This window comes from Oryza sativa, chromosome 3, assembly GCF_034140825.1.
Source record: "Oryza sativa Japonica Group chromosome 3, ASM3414082v1".
Lineage (NCBI taxonomy): Eukaryota > Viridiplantae > Streptophyta > Magnoliopsida > Poales > Poaceae > Oryza > Oryza sativa.
The window spans coordinates 7,134,563-7,157,778 of NC_089037.1; the positions used below are offsets into that span (position 1 = coordinate 7,134,563).

Consider the following 23,216-nt stretch of genomic DNA (forward strand, 5'->3'; position numbering starts at 1 on the left):
CCTTTTTTATTAAAATTTTAAAACGAACACTCTAAAAGAACCTTTGAAAAGGGCAAAGTTATTGTAATTCACTGTAGAAGAAGAGAGTCAACCGAGTTTACAAGAGAAACTTGCCGTAAAATTTTACAGCTACCAAAAAGTTTAGGTTAAAATAAGTTCAAGAGGATCCTTTTTAAATAATTTATATTGAAAAGGTTATTACAAATCCATACGTGCACCACATGTGCTGTTGTGGTGCTGCTTCTGCATCCTGTTTCCAGAACAGTGGACGCAGGCCAAGTGAGGCCAAAGCCATAGCTCAACTGCACTGGGATTTTAGGTCACCCAAAGATTCTGTGACAAGCAACTACGCTCCGTCTGGGACCTGGATGGGGTGCCACATTAGGGGTGTAGTGTTGGCCTTTGGGGCAATGAGGCATCTACCGATACAAACCGATGTACCATTTTTCATGTAGCGTTTGTCATGTATGCTCACAGTGCTACTTGCCACGAACAAAGCACTTTGTGGGATGAATTGGCACAATCAAACCATGTGTGCCGTTGCCTGTCTAACGTGCCGATTCCTCTGTCATGTTTCGCACAGAAACAAACAGGCAACACAGCTGTGTGTAAAAACTGTGGCATTGACAGTAACTGGAATGCATCACAGTTAACAAGCCAAGAGCAATTGATTCACATTGTTGCTTAACAATCGGTAACTGGTTAATGATTATGATTGATCCGAACAGGATGGTAGCAACTATAGCCGCAGTGCAGGACGGTGGCTGTGACGATCTTGTGACTCGCGAGTACTTGGTAGTAGCAGCAGCAGCAGCTAGCTAGCACTGTCGTGCACTGCGCTGCTGCACTGGTGGTAGACAGTAAGATATGTGACCGTGTCACATGACCTGCCAAAAATTTTCTTTTGGAGTTCACTCAGGAAGGCAGTGCAAACGAGGGCAAGGGAGCGCCTCTTCCTAGGCGAAAAAAAATGACAAATTCACCGAGACAGCACTGGGTGTGGGCTGCACATTTCCTTGGCTGCTTGTGTGGGTCTCCCATGTAACTCCATGCCTTCTCCGCACACACTTGCCGCTGTCCGTGGTGTTCACTGGCGTGGTCTTGTACACGCATAGGACGAGCTCCATCAATTACCGGAGCAGAGCCAGTCACAGGTCAAAGAAAAGACATGCATGATACTGTCCTTCTCTGCTGCTGCAATTTTATCTGCATATGAGCTGCTCATCATTGTAGGGGGGGAACACAGAACATTTGCAGGAAAACAGTGAAACGGTACCATCGTTTATGGAGAAAAATCTGTACTACATTGTCACTGAACTGTATGTATTTGGTCCAACTTTGAATCTTAGATCCCTTAACTAAAACCATTTACTTTTGATCCAGCAGCTCTGAAAGATGTCGCGGTGCCTACATGGATGAGGAGTGACAACATCAACCTTACTTTCTTTTCCTATTTCTCTGCCTAATCCTACATGGCGTCATGTCATCGAAAACCACCTAGGTTGGGTGGAGTAATGAAATACGGATAATTTCAAGTGTTAGCTGAGTCACTAAAACCAAACCAAGGTCATACTTGAGAGACCAAAAGTAGACTTCTTCGTATTTAGAAACGAGAGTTACTCAACTTTTTGAAACAATTTCTTTTGTAAGAAAATGGAAAAAAAAAGGCATGTGTTGACATCTGAAGAATACTAGTTTTAGAGGTCCTCCAAGCTAATGTGGCAGGTGGGACAGGCTTATAATGTGGCAGAAGATTAGGTTATATATTCACCTTCTGATCTGATATTACTGGGGTAAAAATGTCAGCCACTTTGGGTGAAGTAAATTTTCCTTTTGGGCATAAATAACTGGAATCAACCAGATCTGGATGGAATAGAGTGAAGCCTTTCCTGAGCTCTCACCTCTATCTTGCATAAAAAAGAAAGGAAGTTGGTAAGTTTTAGGACAGACATAAATATATCTTCCACCATAAACAAAGTATCTGAATAGCCGGACAGGATCGATCCGGCATGATACTGATATAAGAGCTTCAGCAGTAGGGACAGTACTGCTAGTACAAGTAGTAGTAGTGTAGTACCTCATCAAGTTCATCACCCTCATCCTCCTAGCAGAGAAAGAAAGGGGCCTTTAGAAGAAGCAACTTTTACACGAGAAAAAGAGAGAGGAAAAAAGGTGTCAAGAGCTCAAAGGCTCAAAGACTTTATTAGGTGATCAACTCCACAGCAACAACTCCCAGGCTCCCACTTCCTTTGGATGATTTTATCTGCAAAGGTGAGATGCTTCCCCATTCCATGCAGTCTCTACCCTGCATCATTTGCTCTTTTTAGTTCTCTAACTGATAGTGTAGTTTTAGTGGTTACAGAGTTCAACTCTTCGCTAAGATGGGCTCACCTGTGCAAAGATTAGAGAGGAGGAGCCCTTCTTGAGCTCAGAGGTGCAGTGCAGGCTTGCAGCGGAGTTGTTCACTTGTAGGCTCCTTCCTTAACCTGCTCAATGTATCATAGCCGCTCCAAGAGGTGAGAAGCTTGTAGCTTTGGTTACAGCACCCTGGTTGGGGTTGCAGGTTGAAAATAAAGCTTGTAGCTTTACTTCTTGTTACCAAGTTACAGATATTGATCTCTGACCAGATGCTATGATTCTACATGTTTTAGATAGGATCAGTTCTTGGCTAATGCCTAATGATCTTGACGAATTTGCATCGGCAGCGACTCTGTTAGAATGCTCAGAATGGATGGCACGGATTTGTCTTCCCCAAGGTGCAATGTTCAGCATCTACAGGTAATTTGGTGGTGGTGGAGATAAAATGGCTTGTTACTTATTGCTTCATTTGTTCATTCTCTTGACTCCAAGCATGTGGGTCGGTGTCATTTTTGCTGGTAAAAAATTTCACAGCAGAATTTCCCCTCCTTTTTCCCCTTAACTTTCTGAACCATTTTCTTCTGCCCAAGATCAGTACAGAACTCTTGACTAGTGCATTTGCTATGTCCCTTTGGAATATAATCTCTCTTTTTTTCAGTCCATAACCCAAAACATCTCACTTTTCTTTCTATTTTTCTGTTCACGGAAGAATGCCGAAGAACTGAAGGATCAGAATAGCACCAATAAGAGGCTGCCCCGGACTACAGAGCTCCCATGCTCTTTGATACAAGAGGTAAGAAGTAGACATCGCAAGTATTGCACAAAGTTTCCGATGTTGTAGCATATTTGTGTGATACATGGACTACTTTAAAGCGTGTTAATGATGTGAAATTTTAAGATTCAGTTGGGAAGTCGTAGTACAGAGTTCCGTAACAGGCATTCATTCCTGCATTGCTAGAGTTAAAGAGACATCCCAATTTTGAGTAGTGCCAAGTACAGGGTATCCTTTATTTTGTCCTGCCCAAGTGTAGCATAAGACTAAACAAATGGTTCTACTGTAATTTGTAAGGTAATAGTGATACTACAGAATTGCAGAACTGCAGATTGGTTTTGATACATAGAGTTAGCTCTGCAGGTCCAACACCTTGAGAAGCGACTAAATGATCAATTTGCTATGCGGCGTGCTTTGGAGAAAGCATTAGGTTATAAGCCTTGTGCCATTCATTCATCCAATGAGAGCTGCATTCCAAAGGTAAAATTTTCCTCCACTTTTTTCCTCAATTGTATCGCAAATGTTTTTGAAGGCTGTGTTTTCCCGTTGCTTACTGAAAGCTTCTGTGTCTTTCTTCTCATGTTGTCTCAGCCTACTGAGGAACTAATAAAGGAGATTGCTGTGCTGGAGCTAGAGGTCATATGCTTGGAGCAACATCTCCTAGCACTCTACCGGAAGGCCTTTGATCAACAAATTTGCAGCGTGTCTTCTTCCTGTGACATGGAAATCAACAAGCAGTCAGCAAGGTCATTCTCAGGTATACTCACAGGATCTTCAGAACTGGATTTCTCAACCCCAAGGAAACACCAACTCCTGCAGTCCAGTGGCATGGTCATGGCACGCAAGTCTACACCGACAACTCTCACTAGCGAAACCAGAACTTCACATTACAATGACAAGACTGGTATCGGACGCAGCCATTCCTCGCTCCTGCAGCGTTCCATTTGTTCAGCCAGAGTATCTCCTTCAGCAAACAATCTTGCTAGGGCTCTCAAACCATGCCATACTTTGCCTCTATCCTTTGTCGAGGTGCAGGACGATGTCTGAAAACTCTCTTTCATTTCTGACCTGTTAAACCACTTTGCTATCAGATCTTTGTCATATACTTGTAACGGTGTTGATACTGACATAATTGAAATGACCAGGAGGGCAAGTGCATGGATCCTGGTATTGTGAGCCTGGCGGATATCCTAGGGACCAGGATAGCAGATCATGTTCCTCAAACACCGAACAAAATATCTGAGGACATGATCAAATGCATTGCTTCGATATACATAAGGATTAGGGACTTCAATGCCGTGCAACATCCCTTCTTCCCCTCACCATGCTCATCATTTTCATCAGCGAGCGGGCTCTCTTCCAAATACACTGGGGATATATGGAGCCCAAGATGTAGGAAAGAGGGCTATATTGAGGCCTGGCAAGACGATGCGTTAGGAACTGGCGAATCAAGATACTTCAGTCAACAATATGATTCTGTGATTGAGGTGTCTGCTCTTTGCAAGGGGGCCCAGAGGTCTGCTGATGTTAAAGACATGCTACACAAATACAAGTGAGTATTGTTCATGACATGCTGGAAATGATGCATAAATCTATTTGCAGACTAGTAAAAGATGTTATTCTGCAGGTCTCTTGTACAGCTGCTAGAAAGTGCTGATCTCAACGGAATGAAAAATGAAGAAAAAATTGCTTTCTGGATCAATGTGCACAATGCCATGATGATGCATGTAACTAGTTTCTTAACCCACATTTCTGTCTTGCTATATTTCTTCAATTGTGGAGTCTAATGTTGACAATTTCTTTTAGGCCCATATAGAATACGGGATTCCGCAAAGTAACAGCAAGAGAATATTGCTTACTAAGGTGGAAAACATCCTCAAACTGCAATTTTCTTAGATAGAATGATATAGCAGTATCTCATTCCGTATGAAATCATAATCTGGTAACAACTTCTGTGCCACAGTTATCTTACCTCATCAGTGGCCAGAGAGTAAACCCGGAGTTGATAGAGTACCATATCCTATGCTGCCGAGTGCACTCTCCTACACAGGTTTGTCCTACTTCCTGCATTTTACAACCTCCCCATCAAAAAAAAAAGAAAAACGAAAATATTAGGGAATGACCTAATATCAAATAAATATAAGGAGTGAGGCTTCGAACCGGTTAGCTCACCACCTTAAGAAGCTAGCCGGAAGACCCTGGAGCGTCTCTCACAACCTCCCCTTCCAAAGTCCCTGAAAATTTAGTCACAGTTTGACCTGCTTGAGTGATTGGTAAAATTTGCCATCTTGAATTGCATATGATTTGTGCAGTGGCTGAGACTACTCCTGTACCCGAAATGGAAGTCCAAGGAGAAGGAAGACCTGCAGGGGTTCGCCGTCGACAGGCCGGAGCCGCTGGTGCACTTCGCGCTGTCGTCGGGGAGCCACTCCGACCCGGTGGTGCGGTTGTACCGGCCGGAGCGCCTCCTCCAGCAGCTGGAGGCGGCGAGGGACGAGTTCGTCCGCGCCAACGTCGGCGTCCGCGGGGGGCGGCGCGGGCGCGGGCGCCGGGTGCTCCTCCTCCTCCCGAAGCTCCTCGAGCCGTACTCGAGGGACGCCGGCCTCGGTGCGCACGACCTCCTCCGCGCGGTGGAGTCCTGCCTCCCGGAGCCGCTCCGGCCGGCGGCGCAGCAGGCGGCGCGGTCGCGCGGCGGCGGCGGCGGCGTCGAGTGGAGGCCCCACAACCCGGCCTTCCGCTACCTGCTCGCGCGGGAGCTCGTGGGCCCACCCGCGCCAACGGCCCACCTATCCTCCACGTAAAGTTTCACGGCCCAATGTACAGAGCCTTGTAAAGTTGATATTTTGGGCCCGGCCCAACAAACTTGGAAAGTTAGTTATCTGGGCCTGAAAAGAGGCCGTGGCTTTTGGCCCATGTTTGTGGAACGTTCTACCTGCTTGGTCTCTCGGATGGCACGAACGGACGACGATTTCCGTCTTGGTGGACAAGAAAGAAAGTGGAACGTTTTTGACTTGGATTCTTAAACCCGCCAATGGTTTTCCACGCGCCCACGTTATTGAGGGGTGTTTAGATCTCACATCAAATATTATATAGGTTATCGCAGGGTGTTCAGACACTAATATAAAAAACTAACTACAGTATCTGTCAGTAAACCGCAAGACGGATTTATTAAGCCTAATTAATCTATCATTAGCGTATATTTACTGTAGCAATACATTGTCAAATCATGGAGCAATCAGGTTTAAAAGATTTATAGTTGCAATCTATACAATTAGTTATTTTTAGCGTATGTTTAATATTTTATGTAGGTGTTGAAATGTTCTATGTGATAGGGCGTAAAATTTTTGGGTATCTAAACAGCCCCGAGACGCTGCCTCGCACAACTACCCGCTTTCGCAGCTGCATTCAGCACACGGTTTTTTGGCTCGAATCATCTTCAATTCTTTGCCCCCTGTACATCTTGCCGTAGACTTGGGAGTGGAACGGCAACTGCCACCACGGCACGATGGCCAACGCTTCCATGCTTCTTGGCTCGTCGCGAGCGCGAAAGGCCGCTAAACCCTGGGTCAGATCGACCTATATAAATCGGCCTCACCTGCGCAGTTTGAATTCAGATCGAAACCAGCAGTTGTTTTCAGAGCCCAGCTAGCTCTCGATCATTTGTTACAGAGAAATTGATCAAAGCAGGAAATTAACCAGCTGTCAGGAAGCAATGGCTCTCGTGGAGGATAACAATGCCGTAGCGGTGAGCTTCAGCGAGGAGCAGGAGGCGCTGGTGCTCAAGTCATGGGCGATCTTGAAGAAGGATTCCGCCAATATTGCCCTCCGCTTCTTCTTGAAGTATGTACATGCGTGTTACTACCATTTCTCTTTTTGCGGAATCAGAGATTGGGTTTGTGAAGCATTAAATTGAGCAATGCATTTCGCTGATACATGTGTGTCTGATTGTGTTGTAGGATCTTCGAGGTCGCGCCGTCGGCGAGCCAGATGTTCTCGTTCCTGCGCAACTCCGACGTGCCGCTCGAGAAGAACCCCAAGCTCAAGACCCACGCCATGTCCGTCTTCGTCATGGTAATACTACCATCATTATTTCAGGCAAGTAAATTTGTTGTGGTAGTAGACACTGACAGAATGTGTGCGTGCGTCGCGATCAATCGATATTGCAGACATGCGAGGCCGCCGCGCAGCTGCGGAAAGCCGGGAAGGTCACCGTGAGAGACACCACCCTCAAGAGGCTCGGCGCCACGCACCTCAAGTACGGCGTCGGAGACGCCCACTTCGAGGTACAGTGATCCCCAATGGCTGCCTGCGCTCCATTCGATCGACATGAAACTTGATCGTTTTCTGATCGTGTCTTTGTCGAACAACGTACATGCGATCGATCGATCGTGTAAACAGGTGGTGAAGTTCGCGCTGCTTGACACGATCAAGGAGGAGGTTCCGGCGGACATGTGGAGCCCGGCGATGAAGAGCGCGTGGAGCGAAGCCTACGACCACCTGGTCGCTGCCATCAAGCAGGAGATGAAGCCCGCGGAGTGATCGACAGGCATGCTAGCTGCTCCACCTCCATGATCCTCGCCTCGCGAGTCCGATTAGCTTTTGTTGCTTTCAAATGCTCGTTTCATATTCATCGTGTCCCACAAAAAAAGGAGTGTGTATGTGGTGTACGATTGGTGCACGCTCCTGCTGTTTTCTTCTCGTGATAAGACATAAATAAAGATGGTTTTCTACGCTTGCATGCGCTTTTGAACAAACGAAAAAAAAGGAGAACTTTGGCGTGCCGTCAATGGATGAGTTGACCGGCACTCGCTCGCGACAGGTCAAATTCTGACGTTGTGGACGTTTGCCAAAAAGGGAAATAGAAAGACTTCGCACGGAGGGAGACAGGCAGAGCAACCCATCCAGCCCATTCAAGACTGGGCCAAGGCGTGTTTCCACTGTGGATTGGGAAAAGGTCCAATTTGACCCCCTCAATTGTAGGTCGAATTTTATTCGTATTCCCAATCACAAAACGGGAGTTGATATACCCGGCTTTAAGTTAAGAGATACGAACAAGATTCGATATATAGTTGAGGGAGTTATATTGGACTTTTCTTCATGGGGAAGATGAAACTGGATTGTATACAGATTTTACGGTGTTCTAACCAAGGGCCCAAAGAACTAACTCCTCTTAGACTGTGTTTGGTATGAAGGATTTTCAAAGGAAAAAATCAAAGCAATTTGAAACTGTAGTATTTTTTTCTACCCTTGAAAGTCTTTAGAATGGAGGAATGGAGCCAACAATTCCTTTGGAAATGTTCTCTGTGATTCAATCTTCCTTTACATTCAAAGGAAAAAAGATGTAGTGAAGACTAATGACAATTTTCCCATGGAAGTGACAACAAAGGAGAGAGCTAGTGCATTAGCTAAGGTTGAATTAATCTTTTATTTAAAGTATATCATGGTTCCCAAAAACTTGATAAGCAAGTAGACTAGATAAAAGGATGGATAAGATTTCAATAACATGTCAGTAGAGCCTAAATGAAAAGGATTTAGTACTAAGAAAATAAGATTAATATATAATAAAAAATCATGTCTTACAAACACCCTTCATCAATATTTCATTTTCTATATATTGTTTTCCACTTATTCAAACAGGGCCTAAATCTTAGTCGCGCAATGTCAATTGTACGACTCTATCTTTGCATGAATAAATGATAAAAAGTACCATGCATCTCTTTCCTATGTGAGGAGTATCCAAACATGCAATAGTAAGAAAAAGATACTAATAGCTAAGTTTTAGATAATTTTTCCTTTTAAATTACTTATTCGATCAACAATCTGATTATATCATTATAATTAAATCTTCATAACAAAATTTTAAATGATACTACCTCCGTCCCATAATATAAGGCATTTTGGATATACAATTATAGCCAAAGTCCCTTATATTATAGGACGGAGTGAGTACTATTCTAATATAAAAAAAATATATGTGTTGTAATTAAATCACTTCGGAGTTCAGAGAGGTGCCCGCACCCTGCCTTCCTCCATTGCCTCTGGCGTTAGAGCCTTTAAAACCATCACCACTCTCCATTGCCACCTAACTACTTCGATGAGGTGCCCCTGTCCTACCCCACCTCCTCCGTCTCCAGCAACTCCCACCACTAGATCTACCATCCCCACCACCTAACTACCTTACCAAGATTCTTCTATTGTTATTACCGCCTACCACCCTCCATCTCCACAACTCTAGCGAAGCATCATCGTCTCACTGTACTTCCATTGCCACTGCCCACAATGTGGTGAAAGAGAAAAGCATGGACATTTCTTTAGAGTAAAAGCGGACAGTTTATTCATTATCATCCACGTTTACATTCCTATTCATATCACAGGGAGGATTTGAAAACCAAAGATGACGCCCTTCCTATAAAGTAGAAGCAAACTTACAAACTAAGTTGTCAGCATCAAAATTACAAGGCTGACTTTCATGACGAAATTCTACTTTCACAGAATGCTTCTTTATTGCCTCAATATCATTAAGGACTACTAAATATTGGTGTCTTGGCTTCTCTGAGATGCTTCTAATAACCTCAAGGCAGTCTGAGACTACATAGACCTTTGACATGTTGCAGTCCATAGCTATTGCTAAGTTGCTAACCCTTCATTGCACCCAAGTGTCTCTAAATGGCTGAGTCAGAGAACCCTTCCCAGACCATAGTACTGGCTGCCACAAATTCACCTGATATAGTACGGCACACACTGCTCCAACAGCTCCCTTGTTATCCGATCGTGATATTGCTGCATCCAGATTTAACTTTTGACAATCTTCTAGAGGTAAAATGCCCAGGCATTTGTGCGTAGCCCTTCGGCTGCCAAACCTGGATCGGAACATCTGGCTAATTTGGCCCAAAAGGGCCGTGGCTTTCTCCCATGTTTGTGGAACGTTCCATCCACTACTGGTCTTTTGGGCGGCACGAATACGAACAAATTTTGACTTGGTTTCTAAACTCAAACCCGCCACAGGTTTCCGCGCGCGGCGCGCCAAACCGCCCCTATTATGCAGACGCGAGCGAGACATGCAGACAGCAGAGTTGCGGCCTTGCGGGCATGCCGTCGTGCAGCTTCCCGGCCTCTCTCGGGCACACAGTTTCACGGCTTTGATTGATGGATATTCGCTACTACCTCCGGCCAGTACGTAGAGCTGTAGTGGAGTGCCACCACCAAGCATGCTTCTCTTGCTCGTCACGACCATCAGATCCAGCTCCATCCTGGGACCGATCGACCTGTATAAATCAGCCTCACTACGCTCTAGTTTGGATTCAGGCAGCAACCAACATTTGAGTTCAGTTGAGCTTGAATTGATCTAGCAGTGTCCCTTGCTCGATCACTTGCTACGCAGAGTAACCACATCGAAGCAGGAATTTTGTCAGGAAGCCATGGCTGCGAACGGAAGCAACGTCGTGTCGAGGGGAGCAGTCAGGTTCACCGAGGAGCAGGAGGCGCTGGTGCTCAAGTCGTGGGCCATCATGAAGAACGACTCCGCCCACATTGGGCACCGCTTCTTCCTTAAGTAAGAAAAATGTTACTGCCATTTTGGCAGAATCAGTTACTGCACCAACCATGTGTTTCTCAAGCATTAAGCAATACATTTTCACTTGTACATTTGTTGATGTGTGTGTCTGCATATGATTGGTTCTAATCTATATCTGTACTACTCCAGGATCTTCGAGGTCGCGCCGTCGGCGCGCCAGCTGTTCTCGTTCCTGCGAAACTCCGACGTGCCGCTCGAGAAGAACCCCAAGCTCAAGATCCACGCCATGGCCGTCTTCGTCATGGTATTAGAACTACTCCATATATAGTTCGTTATTGCCGTCGATGAGTAAGATTTTGCCGCAATCACTGACGGAGAATGTGTGCGTGTGTCGCAGACGTGCGAGGCGGCTGCGCAGCTGCGGAAAACCGGGAGGGTCACCGTGAGGGACACCACCATCAAGAGGCTGGGCTCCACGCACTTCAAGAACGGCGTCTCCGACGCCCACTTCGAGGTATCTCTAGCTAATTAATGGCCGCTTCGATCGATCATTTGATCGACGCGAAAACTCGATCGTGTTCTGATTTTTGTAAAACAAACAGGTGGCGAAGTTCGCGCTGCTTGAGACGATCAAGGAGGCGGTTCCGGCGAGCATGTGGAGCCCCGCGATGAAGGGCGCGTGGGGCGAAGCTTACGACCACCTGGTTGCAGCCATCAAGCAGGGGATGAAGCCGGCTGCTGCGTAATACGTGTGCACCTTCAAGCCTTCAAGAATCAAGATCCTCCATATATATCTCGACATCGTTCGTTGCTCGCCGATTGGTGTTATGTTTTTTTTTCCATTATATATATGCTCGTCTGATATATATTCTTCGCCGAGAATGGAGTGTCCGTGTGTGTACGTTGGATGCAAGCACTGTTGTTTTTCTACTCGTGACAAAATATTAATAAAGAGACATTTTTTTGTTCCACATGTCATGCATGCGCTTGGATATGTAACATTTAGAAAAGAGAAGACAATTGGGGCAAGTACATCTCAGCCGACTTATATCATTTCGATCATTAGGATGTGGATTTTCATCCTTCGAAGAGACATTCCCTCGTTATTTAAATATCATCTAAATAATTATAAAAACATATAGATTAATATGAAATATATCACTCTATAAACATGCAGGACCAAATTTCAACTTCTACAAGTTTCAAAAAAAATAACAAATTAAACTGAAAATAGTTATTGCACATTTGTAACTATATTTGTTACTTTTGTTACAACTTGTAGTAGTTGAGTTTAAACATGTATGTTTGTGAAGTGATATATTTCATATTAATCTACGTTGCCATTTTTTTTCATATTTTTTATGACTATTTAGGTGGCATATGTATAAAACAAGGGGATATTCTCTCGAGGGATAAAATCACTTTCCCCCGGTCATCCTATAAATTGGAGGCCCTGGCGCTAAACCTACGATAAGACCCTCTATTTTAAAAATATCAGCAAGTAAAATAGTAGAGTTTACTTTTGACTGTGCATGTAAATTGAAGTTACAAATAAACTAATGTTATAGACTATTTCACTTAATGCCACATAATTTACAATTCATTGTAATATTCATTATCTCTATGCTTTGCTCAGCCACAGACCACAGCCACGATGTGGCTGGTGATCTTCTATCCACATCAGAAGTATTGTCCCTAAATCCAATGTGGAAAAACTATTTTCATCCCTCGAGGGGATATCCCCTCGTTGTATGCATGTCACTCAAATGATTATGAAAAAAATTGAAAAAATTTAAGAAGATGTATTAACATGTGATATATCGCTCTACAAACATGCAAGTTCAAATTCAACTTCTACATCTCATAACGAAAAAAACAAATTTGATTGTGAATATATGTTAACTAGTTGTAGTTTAATTTGTTTTTTTCGTTGCGAGATGTAGAAGTTGCATTTAAACTTGCATGTTTGTAGAGTGATATATCACATGTTAATACATCTTCTCAATTTTTTTCATAACTATTTAAGTGACATGTAGATAACAAGGGGATATCTCCTCAAGGATGAAAATGCACTCCCATCTAATGTGCTCCCTCTAAACAATAAAAGAGCAACGCACGACTAACAACGGCTGGATTTATATAGGAGAACACAGTATAAACACATGGACAGCCAAGCTAGGAAGCTTACTAACCTCACCGGTGATGGTTTTTTTAAGCTTAGGAAAATCATTGCACCCTTATGAAATGATTATGTTTTATTTACGAAATATAAAAAAAAATAATCTTCAATATCTAGAACGGTGTGATCACATAGTTGTCATGAGCTATGTGTATTTCAGGGGACTATAATTACCCTCAAAGACTTATCAAAGCAAAAGAAAAAAAAACATACTCGTTCCAGCGAGATCACTGGAGGAGGGGATGTGAAACTTACAAAGATGGAATGGGGATGTCCTGAAACCTATTAAAACACAATATTTGATTGAATTAAAACCTATAAGAGCCTTTAGTTTTGGGAGCCCTTGTGCGGTCGAGCACCCCGCATCTGCCTACGAGATCTTTGTTAAAGTTAAATTGTACAGTTAGTGTATATATATAGTAAATAACAAGTAGATTTTTTAACGCAAAATTTATCAATGTTATGGATAAGGTATATCTCATATACTTGAGAAATGCTCCGTATCTGGTTTTGCGGTTAAGCGACATGAATAAAACTCAACCTATAATTGAGGGATATAAAGTGGACCTTTTTCTTGTAACAATATGTATTAAGTTAGGCCAAAAAATGGTCGTCACCTTCTCCCATTTTTGTGGAACGTTCCATCCACCACTGCCCTTTTGGGCAGCACGAACAAACCATCTCGCCTCTAGTTCGAGTCTTCAGGCAAGAAAGAAATTAAGGGCCGGGACCATGGATGGTTTGACTTGGATAAACTGGATTCTTAACTCAAACCTGCCGCTGGTTTCCGCGCGCGGCGCGCCCAAAACCGCCCCCATCAATCCATCATGCAACCGCGAGACAATGCAGAGTTGCAGGCATGCTGCCTTCGTGCAGCTTCCCGCTCTCGCAGCTGCACTCGGGCACACAGTTTTCACGGCTTGCATGGACGGATATTCGCCATATTCAGGTCGTTTTTCTGCTTCCTTCCGTGCAGCTGGAGTGGACGTGGAGTGCCACCACCATGCGTCTCGCTCGTCGACACGATCGACAGCCAATGGCCGCCCCCATTCCCGGACCGATCGACCAGTATAAATCGGCCTCGCACTGCTGCAGTTTGTATTCAGATAGCATAGCATCGATCCAGCAGTTGAGTTGCACTGAGCTCGATCGGGTTGATCTAGCTGCGATCGAATCGATCACCTGTGAAATCAAAGCAGGAACTTGGTAGATCAGGATTCATTCAGGAAGGCCATGGCTTTCGCGAGCGCAAGCAACGGGGCGGTCAGGTTCACCGAGGAGCAGGAGGCGCTGGTGCTCAAGTCGTGGGCTATCATGAAGGACGATTCCGCCAACATCGGCCACCGCTTCTTCTTGAAGTACGTAGTATGAGTACATTTCACTGCCGTTTTCTGCAACTTTCAAGTGCATTTGTTGATCGATTGCTGCTGCTACTCTATCTGTACTCCAGGATCTTCGAGGTCGCGCCGTCGGCTCGCCATCTGTTCTCGTTCCTGCGAAACTCCGATGTGCCGCTCGAGAAGAACCCCAATCTCAAGAAACACGCCATGGCCGTCTTCGTCATGGTAAACAAAAAACAGTTTCGCCGACCTTTGTACTAGAGTTTGCAGCTGACACTGACAGATTTTGTGCGCGCATTTGCCGCGATCAACCGATCGATGGATCTCGCATGCAGACGTGTGAGGCGGCTGCGCAGCTGCGGAAAACCGGGAGGGTCACCGTGAGGGACACCACCATCAAGAGGCTGGGCTCCACGCACTTCAAGAACGGCGTCTCCGACACCCACTTCGAGGTATGTATACGTAGTGCTCCGTCCCATTTAATTACAGCCAAATGTTTTTATATCCAATATTTTACCGTTCGTCTTATTTAAAAATTTTATTAAAAAATTTAAAAAATAAATCACGTAAAAAATATTATTTATAATTTATCATCTAATAACAAACAAACTAATAAAAAAATAAATAAAATGGACGGTTAAACGTTGGATATAGAAACCGATAGTTGTACTTGAAATAAGAGTATAAGACGGATGTAGTAGGAGTTGCTTGGATCGTTTGATCGACGTGAAAACTCGACCGTGTTCTGATGGTGTTGTTGCATCGAAATTAAACTGCAGGTGGCGAGGTTCGCGCTGCTTGAGACGATCAAAGATGGGATTCCGGCGAGCATGTGGAGCCCCGAGATGAAAAACGCGTGGGGCGAAGCCTACGAGCACCTGGTTGCGGCCATCAAGGAGGGGATGAAGCCGGTCGCTCTGTTATAAGCGTACTGCCTCAGCTTCATGCATGATTCTCCATCGACGTCCCGTGTAAATCAATTTAACTATTTGTCACTCTTATGATATGACAATTAACGATTTACCCCTCACTGTCTATAACATGTGGGTCCTCATGTGTCTATGACGTATGGGTCTAGTGGTAAATCGTTAAGCACCATTCGTAAGAGTGACAAATAGTTGAAAGCCCATGTTGATTTCGTTGCTTGATCGCCCATTCACTTTGTGCCATTTAATTTGCTCGTTTAATTTTTCTGAGTGTGTCGGTGTGTACGTTACAATTGTTGTAAGCACGGCCTGATGTTTTGTTCTTGTGATTCAACATAAATAAAGATGGTTTTCTTCTGTGTTTAAGCTTCGATATGTAGGAGTTGTTTGGATGATGCTTAGAGCATGGCCTATCGTATTCCTTTGTGAAGCCTAATCCTAAAATTTGGATTTCTTATGTGAAAAACGTGCTCTAACGATTCCCTTCAAATATGTCTTAAAAATTTACATTTTGTCCTCCTTTCTCGTTCTCCATAAATCAGAAAGCACTCTCTTCACAAAGTTTTTTAAAAAAAACTCTAAACCAGAATGCATTCTCTTCACAAAGTCGGAAAGCGCTCTCATTCTCAATTTTCTTCCTACGGCAAGAAGAAAGATATGTGCATAGCAATTTATAGCAAGAGATGTGCATAGCAATTTCTGTTTCCGTGGTAGTTAAGACTTAAGAGTAGCCCACATTTTATTATTGAGAGTTATTTTTTGCACCTTAAATTTTATTTGGGATTCACGGAAACTAAATTTTGTGGATGGATCTTGGTGATGCTCTTAACATTGCAAACGAGGTGTGACTTGCCACAGTTGCACACCTTACATAAGGTCGAGCAGAGAGCTGGGACCTGGGAGCCTGGGAGCAGAGCCGCTTGCCATCGAAAACAACACTAGAAAATATTGAAACGCACGACAATTTCGACATGACCAATATAGTTTGCTGCCAATTACCATATACCACGACCGTCAAAACAAGAAGCTGAAGCATCCAGCACAGTAAAACACGGTTCAACAACATCCAGGGAGATAACAACGGAAGCATAAAAGTCTAATATGACGATTGATTTAACCAGTCCATGAACCCGGCGAGTGACGCTCTAGTTCTTGATCTTCTTCTTGGGCCTCAGCTGAAAGTGGAAGGACCAGAAATTTTCGTTAGATCAAACAGCCAAAATAAAAAGGGTATGTTGATATGTTATGGTATATGTTATTGAAATCATGCTAGCAAATGCCATGGCCATTATTTACAAGCTTAAAGGCACAAATAACAAATCTAGAACATATGAAAACCCTACTTCCATCCAATCATCATAACAATTCCTAAAGGGTAACCAGAAGATGGACTGAATTGCATGACTACTGTAAAATAATAGTAAGCCCCACTATCAATCATCAAGCTCACCTGGTTGCTGTGACCACACTTCTTCTTGCGGCAGTTGACAGCCCTAGGGTGCAGGCGCGCATAGCATCTGTAGATAAATAACAAGGTCGGTCAAAGTTAAAATTTGTTTTTTTACAGTCCAAGATACATACAGAAATATAAAACATGACCCCTTGGGAGTTATGTACAGCATGAAAAGTTGCAAATAGCATGTCAAATAAAAGCATGCACATACATAGGCAATTGAAAATAAGAGAACATGGACCACAGACATGTAACGAAACACTGAAATACAACAGTAGATTGGCAAGTCAGACAATTGTATGCCTCAAAATTTTAGCTCATAAGGTAACCTCGTACATCTAATTGATTCATCATTCCTGCCAATTAAAAAAGGACCAACTGTCCATACAAACAAATAAAGAAAACCAAATTCACACACCGATAATCAATAACCAAAAATAACAAGAATGAACAAAGCAAATAGGCACTGCAATTTGCAACTATGAAGAGAAGTACATATGGCAGTTCAGACAGAATGTATGCCTCAAAAGTTAAGTTCATAAGGTCACTTCACACATCTAATTGATTCATCACTACTGCCAGGTAGAAAAGTAGCACACTCGACACATAAAACACAGAAAAAATAACACAAAAGACTAAACCAAATAATAGCTGTCTAGAACATGCCAACATGGAAATTCTTTGGCCGTGCATGGTGCATCTTCCAGAGTCTTACACTCTTCCGGAGTATCTATGAAGACAATGTGCCCAGAACTGATGGCCACAGCAAAAATCTAAGGGCATTTACATTGATGGCTCTCAGTCTAGGCCAAAGTTTTCCACACATGAAGATCCATCAGAAGATAGCTTCCCACTTCCTTTTACACTATGCTCCACTATCTCGCTGCATCCTTCAATCGCAATCTTTTGATAAAGGACAAAAACTACGAAAATAAATTCCGTAGTAGTTCTTCACCAAAAGGAAGAGATTTCATAAGGAATCACCGAGAAGGAAGAGCAAAGAGTAATGAAAGAAATGAGATTTTACACTTCCTCCGGTCTTCAAATTCGGTGTGGTTAAAGCAAGAGTAGTCATCATCGAGCCAAATAACTGTTTTTTGCTACTCTGATGCTCACAAAATAGCTGAAAGTAGGGGATAAAATGTTATATAAGTGTTGGACCTACGAGAAAATGCGAGAATCTACTGGAAGAAGCCGCATGTCCAGAGGTCCCCATAATTTATCTTGCATCTCTTCAGAAAAGAAAGCTTCAGGTCCACTTAATGGTGACCGAAGTGACTTATCTTTAAAGCTAGAAGAGTGCACCACAAATAAGTAACGAAACAATAAAAATATTATCTTTTTTATTCCAAGGCTGAATAAAAATGTGTCTCTAGGTTTTGGCTCCATTCCTGACGAACGCAATTCCATATACTCAAAAGATAAACGGCACAAGTACAGGAGAAACGCGCTGGCTAGCTAGCCTGCTTATAAACATGCTACCACTATCCATAGCATCAAGAAAGGAACGAATATGTTGTATGGCTGGATAAAAGTAAAGTAAGATGATTTGGTGAGAAGTTTGTAGCTTACTTGCGGCAGATCATCTTGTCCTGGTTGTACTTGCGGGCAAGCGCCTGAAGCGACGGCTCGATGATACCGCCACGGAGCCTGAGGACGAGGTGGAGGGTGGACTCCTTCTGGATGTTGTAGTCAGCCAGGGTGCGTCCGTCCTCCAGCTGCTTCCCGGCGAAGATCAGCCGCTGCTGGTCCGGCGGGATTCCTGCCGACACAAACCCCCATGAGCTACCGCCGCAAAGCCACAGATGAAGGAGGAGGAACAACAAGAAGAAGAGGGTGTAGTGGGTGCGTACCCTCCTTGTCCTGGATCTTAGCCTTGACATTGTCGATGGTGTCGCTGCTCTCCACCTCGAGGGTGATGGTCTTCCCAGTCAGGGTCTTCACGAAGATTTGCATCTTGGCGCCCTAGCTGCTGCTTCTTCTTCTTCCCCGGGGCTCTCTCCCCTTTGTCTCTCTAGCTCCTTGCTGCTGCGGCGGCGGGGGGAGAGGAGGCTGGATGTTCGCCGATTTATACGGTGCGAGCTAGGGTTTGGTCTGAAGAGGAGGGGAGCGTGGAGTGTAAGACGGGCAGCCGAAATGGTCCGCACAATCCGAGGGAATAGTTGGCCCAGCTGCGCCTCTAGTTAGTGGGCCGGGCAAGTTCTTGCCGAGGTAGATGATGATGGAATAAGTTCCCCTACCATCCCTCAACTTTACGTCGAGTCTGTGGTGTCCCTAATCTCCAATATCAGAAATCTTCACCCCTTAAATGTTCAAAACCGTGTAAAATAGGTCTCATATCAGTATATATGGGTGTTTTCACTGACATGGCATCCCAGTTAGCAATCTAGACCCACATGTAAGGGAGACGAATAAAAATGTGGGGTATGCATCCCTTCTTTCTTCTCTTTTCTCTTTTCTCTTCTCTTTTCTTTCTCTTCGCCGTAGAGAAGGATGTGGAAGCGGGTGGCGGCAAGACCACAAGAGTCTAGAGCGAGTAGGCAGAGCAACGCGCCCGCGTGGAGCGGAGCAGGGGCGCCAGCGGCAGAGAAGAGAGCGACTGCGGGCGAGCGCGGCAGCGGGCGGCGGCGAGCGGCTTGCTCCGCTCACCGCTCCGCCAGCTGGCTTCGCCTGCTTCATCCTCGCAACTACCTCACCGCCGGCCATGCCATTCTCCTACGTTGCTATGGCCTCTAGCTCTGCGTCCTCTTCTCGCAAGCCGGTTCCCATCGCCACAGCCAGCGCCCATCGATTAGTTCCATTGCCGGCAGCGGCGGCGGTCGTGGCGGCACCTACGCCCTCGCCGTCAAACCTAGCACGGTCTCCGAGACCCCTTCTCGTACTTCTCCGGGGAAGATACCTATCTCACCGCCTCCGATCTGGTGGCCGCTTCCGTCATCTCCTCCCACCTCTCCGTTGTGGGGGATGGCGCCGACCTCTCCAAGGTCGGGATCTTCCTCAACTCCACGGCGCGGCACCGCTCTGTAAATGGCATATGGGCTCTGTAATTTTTTTATTCCTTCTTTGCTGACTAGGCGGATGCCATGTCAGCAAAACCACCCATATATAATGCTATGGGACCTATGCTATGGGACCTATTTTGTACGGCTTTGAACATTTGAGAGGTGAAGATTTCTGGTATTTGAGATTAGGGACCTCGGACTGACTCAACGTGAAGTTGAGGGACAATAATGAACTTATCCTATCTTACTATAAAGTTATAACCCACTAATTCTAAAGCTCAACATGCAAAGATGTCACATCATAATACATTAACAATATATCACATCATCATCCATTAACAATTATTACATTTAAACATCATACAAGCATGTTATCTTATCTATAATTTTATAATTTATTAAATTTTAGAGTTTAAAAATGTAAACATGTTAAATCATCACTCCAAATAATTCACATAATATTTCAATATATATCTTCATCATTTATGATAATATCATATATACCTATATGGTACATCCTCACTTAGTTAGTGTTATTTCTCTCTTCTCCCATTAAATCATATCACATCAATTATTTTTAGCCTTAAATGATTAATCTATGGTCCAAACTATCTCACTCCCTTTATTCTCTTATAATACTTCAATATCTTACTTTTACATTTGAATCGTCTATATACTATTTAAATTTAAATTATCATAAACCATATCAACTTATGTAAGTATATGTTGTTAGCCATCTTACATATTATTTTTACTTATTGTTATCATACTGAAATCCCGCAGCAACGCGCCGGGTTTCACCTAGTTCCGTAGATGATTGGTCACTAAAAAAAATTAGGAAATGCCTTTTTTTTTTCTTCAAGAAGTAAACGTTCTTGTACTAGTTAGATGCTTAGTTTGAGTTGATTTTTTCAGTTATACAGACTCATAAGAAAGTACGTGAAGATCCCTTCTAATCATCAGACTAATTCTATGTCACGAAAATTACTTATAGCAGTAAGAATCCAAGACCAGTTCATCAACTGGTAAATACTGGAGCAGTTGGAGGCCTGAAGAAGGTGCAAGGCAAAACACCTGACAAGCCAAATGTTGCACGCTTTTGAAATTATCTAATGCGTGTGTGCAGAGTATAATACTAAAAGGTTTACTGTTTGTACTAATAATAATACAATAAACTAACAATTCAGCGATTTCTGGCCGACGAGTTGCTCTCTCGAGTAATCACCTCTATCTGGTCACGATCAAGAAATTAGACCCCTTCTGTCACATCAGCAGATCAGCTCAAGTGCTCAACCACTACACAAGTACACGATCAAGTAGGCAAGTAGTACGCGTTGGCGTTGGAGGGAGTCCACACATCATTGCACGAAAAAGCGGCGTCTGCAACTACCGTAGCCGGAACATGTCAAACCTCGTTCGAGCCCTGGTATATAAATACACCCGGCGACGCCATGTCCGCTCCACGAACAACGCAACACCAAGCTTAGCTAATCTCACAGTCACCGAGCTGAGGTAGCTGGCGAGATAGATATAGCTAGCACAGAGAGCAAAAATTTCCTAGCGAGATCACTTTAATTCGCCGGCGTGCATGGCGGCGGCGGCTTCGGTGGTGGTGTTGTGCGCGCTGGTCGTCCTCGCGGCGGCGGGGGGCGCGAGCGCTTGGCCGGTGATGAGCCCGTCGTACTACGAGGCGTCGTGCCCAAGCGTGTACGACATCGTGCGGCGCGTCGTCCAGGAGGCGCGCTGCACCGACCCGCGCGCCCCCGCCAGCCTCCTCCGCCTCCACTTCCACGACTGCTTCGTCAATGTGCGTACAGTGTGTCCTAGGTTGCGTGCCATGCATGGCGTTTGCGTGACATATTTGAGCTGGGATTAACGTGTTTGTGTGTGCAGGGGTGTGACGGGTCGCTGCTGCTCGACGACTTCGGCGCGATGCAGAGCGAGAAGAACGCGCCCCCGAACAAAGGGTCGGCGCGTGGGTTCGACGTGGTGGACGGCATCAAGGCTGCCCTGGAGAACGCCTGCCCCGGCGTCGTCTCCTGCGCCGACATCCTCGCCCTCGCCGCCGAGATCTCCGTCGAGCTGGTCAGTCCATGCACGCACCCATGCCATCAAACATTCAATCACGCCGAACCATATAGTATCTGTGGATCGCTGACACGTACGCTTTCTTGTCGAGCAGTCAGGAGGGCCGAGCTGGAACGTGATGCTGGGGAGGAGGGACGGCACGGCGGCGAACTTCGAGGGCGCCAGAGACCTCCCCGGACCGACGGACGATCTGGACCTCCTGAGACGGAAATTCTCCGAATTCAACCTCGACGACACCGACTTCGTCGCTCTCCAGGGCGCGCACACCATCGGGAGGGCGCAGTGCAGGTTCTTCCACGACCGGCTCTACAACATCAGCGGCACGGAGCAGCCGGACCAGACGCTGGACATGGCCTACCTCAACGAGCTCCGGCAGAGCTGCCCGGCGAGCGACCCCGAAAGCGCGGCGCTGCGCAACCTCGACCCGCCCACGCCGGACGCGTTCGACAATAGCTACTACGGCAACCTCCTGCGCAACCGCGGCCTGCTCCAGTCCGACCAGGGGATGCTCTCCGCGCCGGGCGGCGCCGCCTCGACCACCGCGCCCATCGTCGTGTGGTTCGCCGGTAGCCAGGACGACTTCTTCAGGAGCTTCGCGACGGCGATGGTCAAGATGGGCAACATCAGCCCGCTCACCGGGAGCATGGGGGAGATCAGGAGGAACTGCAGGGTGGTCAACCGCGGCTGATCATCAGGTTGATCAGCGTCTCCGTGAAATTGTTTGTTGAAAGGAAACCAGTTGGGTGGCCCGCGCAATTGCGCGGTTAGCACCTATACAAAATTATATATCTTTAATATGATTTTATTTAAAATTTATTAAATAGTTATATTGTTGTTAAGACTTTGAAATTTCAAATCTTATCATTTCCATGTTTCTAATTTTATATTTTTTATTAAAAGTCACACCAGTTGCTATCTGTTACTTCTGTTATATCCTTCTTTATTTGCTTGTCCGATCTGGCACTGTTTCTATTCATTCTATTTGGAGCCTTTCAAAATTAGATCTTATGGTTTTTAGAGTTTATTGTCCCGTTGGGTTTCGATTTTATAATTTTTAGAAGTCCCGTCAAACGCTACCATTATACTCCTATACGGCTCATCCACTACCTCTTCTTTTTTATTGTCGTTGTTATTTTCAAAATAGAACATAATTATCGCTTGGGTTCATTTTTTACTTTCTAAGAAGTTCCGCCAAAACGTCAGCAGCTTTGTCAATGTGCTCCTCTATGGCTCGCCCGTTGCCTTCCTTCTTTATTGTCATTGAGATTTTAAAATCAAACATGAATATCATTGAAGTTTTTTTTTACTTTTTAGAAGACCGAACTTTTAAAGTTGGACCTTATAGTTTTTATAATTTATTGTCTCGTTAGAATTCATTTTTTATAATTTTTTGAAATCACGTCAAACGATGCCACTATATTCCTGTACGACCCGTCCGCCGCTTACTCTTTATATTCATTGGGATTCTAAAAACCGGACATAACTATCATTGGAATTCATTTTTTAATTTCTAGAAGTCACACCAACCATCCGCGGCTTTGCCATTGTACTCCTGTACAACCCGTCCACTGCCTCTTCATTTTAT

General features: G+C 44.7%; 6 protein-coding genes, 1 long non-coding RNA gene and 2 other non-coding genes across 10 annotated transcripts; 5 read left to right on the forward strand and 4 right to left on the reverse strand.

The window, feature by feature from the left end:
• Positions 1–1,982: 1,982 nt before the first annotated feature.
• On the reverse strand, positions 1,983–5,361 carry LOC9269238 (uncharacterized). Its single transcript, XR_003241414.2, has 4 exons — positions 5,306–5,361; positions 5,103–5,194; positions 2,392–4,668; positions 1,983–2,305 (listed from the first exon to the last, which is right to left on the reverse strand). It is a non-coding gene; the product is annotated as an uncharacterized lncRNA (long non-coding RNA).
• LOC4332165 (uncharacterized) lies at positions 2,370–6,043 on the forward strand. 2 transcript variants are annotated; one of them, XM_026024203.2, is made up of 10 exons: positions 2,370–2,516; positions 2,706–2,778; positions 3,068–3,151; positions 3,494–3,610; positions 3,722–4,159; positions 4,276–4,682; positions 4,758–4,857; positions 4,937–4,993; positions 5,094–5,180; positions 5,443–6,043. In XM_026024203.2, the coding sequence occupies exons 1-10, from the start codon at positions 2,494–2,496 to the stop codon at positions 5,929–5,931; spliced, it is 1,875 nt and encodes a 624-aa protein (XP_025879988.1). In that variant the 5' UTR covers positions 2,370–2,493; the 3' UTR covers positions 5,932–6,043. The 2 variants fall into 2 exon arrangements, with proteins under 2 accessions (XP_025879988.1, XP_025879990.1); XM_026024205.2 differs by lacking the exon at positions 2,370–2,516 and having other exon boundaries at positions 2,646–2,778; positions 3,486–3,610.
• Positions 6,044–6,617: 574 nt separating this feature from the next.
• NSHB1 (non-symbiotic hemoglobin 1-like) lies at positions 6,618–7,884 on the forward strand. The gene is made up of 4 exons (NM_001402120.1): positions 6,618–6,970; positions 7,087–7,201; positions 7,297–7,413; positions 7,529–7,884. The coding sequence occupies exons 1-4, from the start codon at positions 6,843–6,845 to the stop codon at positions 7,667–7,669; spliced, it is 501 nt and encodes a 166-aa protein (NP_001389049.1). The 5' UTR covers positions 6,618–6,842; the 3' UTR covers positions 7,670–7,884.
• A 2,561-nt stretch (positions 7,885–10,445) lies between these two features.
• On the forward strand, positions 10,446–11,675 carry NSHB3 (non-symbiotic hemoglobin 3). Its single transcript, NM_001417443.1, has 4 exons — positions 10,446–10,682; positions 10,833–10,947; positions 11,041–11,157; positions 11,246–11,675. Exons 1-4 carry the CDS (start codon positions 10,549–10,551, stop codon positions 11,387–11,389), a joined length of 510 nt encoding a protein of 169 aa, NP_001404372.1. The 5' UTR covers positions 10,446–10,548; the 3' UTR covers positions 11,390–11,675.
• Positions 11,676–13,926: 2,251 nt separating this feature from the next.
• Positions 13,927–15,449, forward strand: NSHB4 (non-symbiotic hemoglobin 4-like). The gene is made up of 4 exons (NM_001417442.1): positions 13,927–14,180; positions 14,273–14,387; positions 14,498–14,614; positions 14,942–15,449. Exons 1-4 carry the CDS (start codon positions 14,056–14,058, stop codon positions 15,086–15,088), a joined length of 504 nt encoding a protein of 167 aa, NP_001404371.1. The 5' UTR covers positions 13,927–14,055; the 3' UTR covers positions 15,089–15,449.
• Positions 15,450–16,008: 559 nt separating this feature from the next.
• Positions 16,009–18,645, reverse strand: LOC4332169 (ubiquitin-60S ribosomal protein L40-2-like). Its single transcript, NM_001402121.1, has 4 exons — positions 18,395–18,645; positions 18,114–18,303; positions 16,539–16,605; positions 16,009–16,263 (listed from the first exon to the last, which is right to left on the reverse strand). The coding sequence occupies exons 1-4, from the start codon at positions 18,495–18,497 to the stop codon at positions 16,234–16,236; spliced, it is 390 nt and encodes a 129-aa protein (NP_001389050.1). The 5' UTR covers positions 18,498–18,645; the 3' UTR covers positions 16,009–16,233.
• On the reverse strand, positions 16,819–16,906 carry LOC112938394 (small nucleolar RNA Z266). Its single transcript, XR_003241593.1, has one exon. It is a non-coding gene; the product is annotated as a small nucleolar RNA Z266 (small nucleolar RNA).
• Positions 17,037–17,125, reverse strand: LOC112938395 (small nucleolar RNA Z266). Its single transcript, XR_003241594.1, has one exon. It is a non-coding gene; the product is annotated as a small nucleolar RNA Z266 (small nucleolar RNA).
• Positions 18,646–21,009: 2,364 nt separating the features above from the next.
• LOC9269736 (peroxidase A2) lies at positions 21,010–22,585 on the forward strand. Its single transcript, XM_015774300.3, has 3 exons — positions 21,010–21,350; positions 21,437–21,628; positions 21,726–22,585. The coding sequence occupies exons 1-3, from the start codon at positions 21,132–21,134 to the stop codon at positions 22,317–22,319; spliced, it is 1,005 nt and encodes a 334-aa protein (XP_015629786.1). The 5' UTR covers positions 21,010–21,131; the 3' UTR covers positions 22,320–22,585.
• The last annotated feature ends 631 nt before the right edge of the window (positions 22,586–23,216 follow it).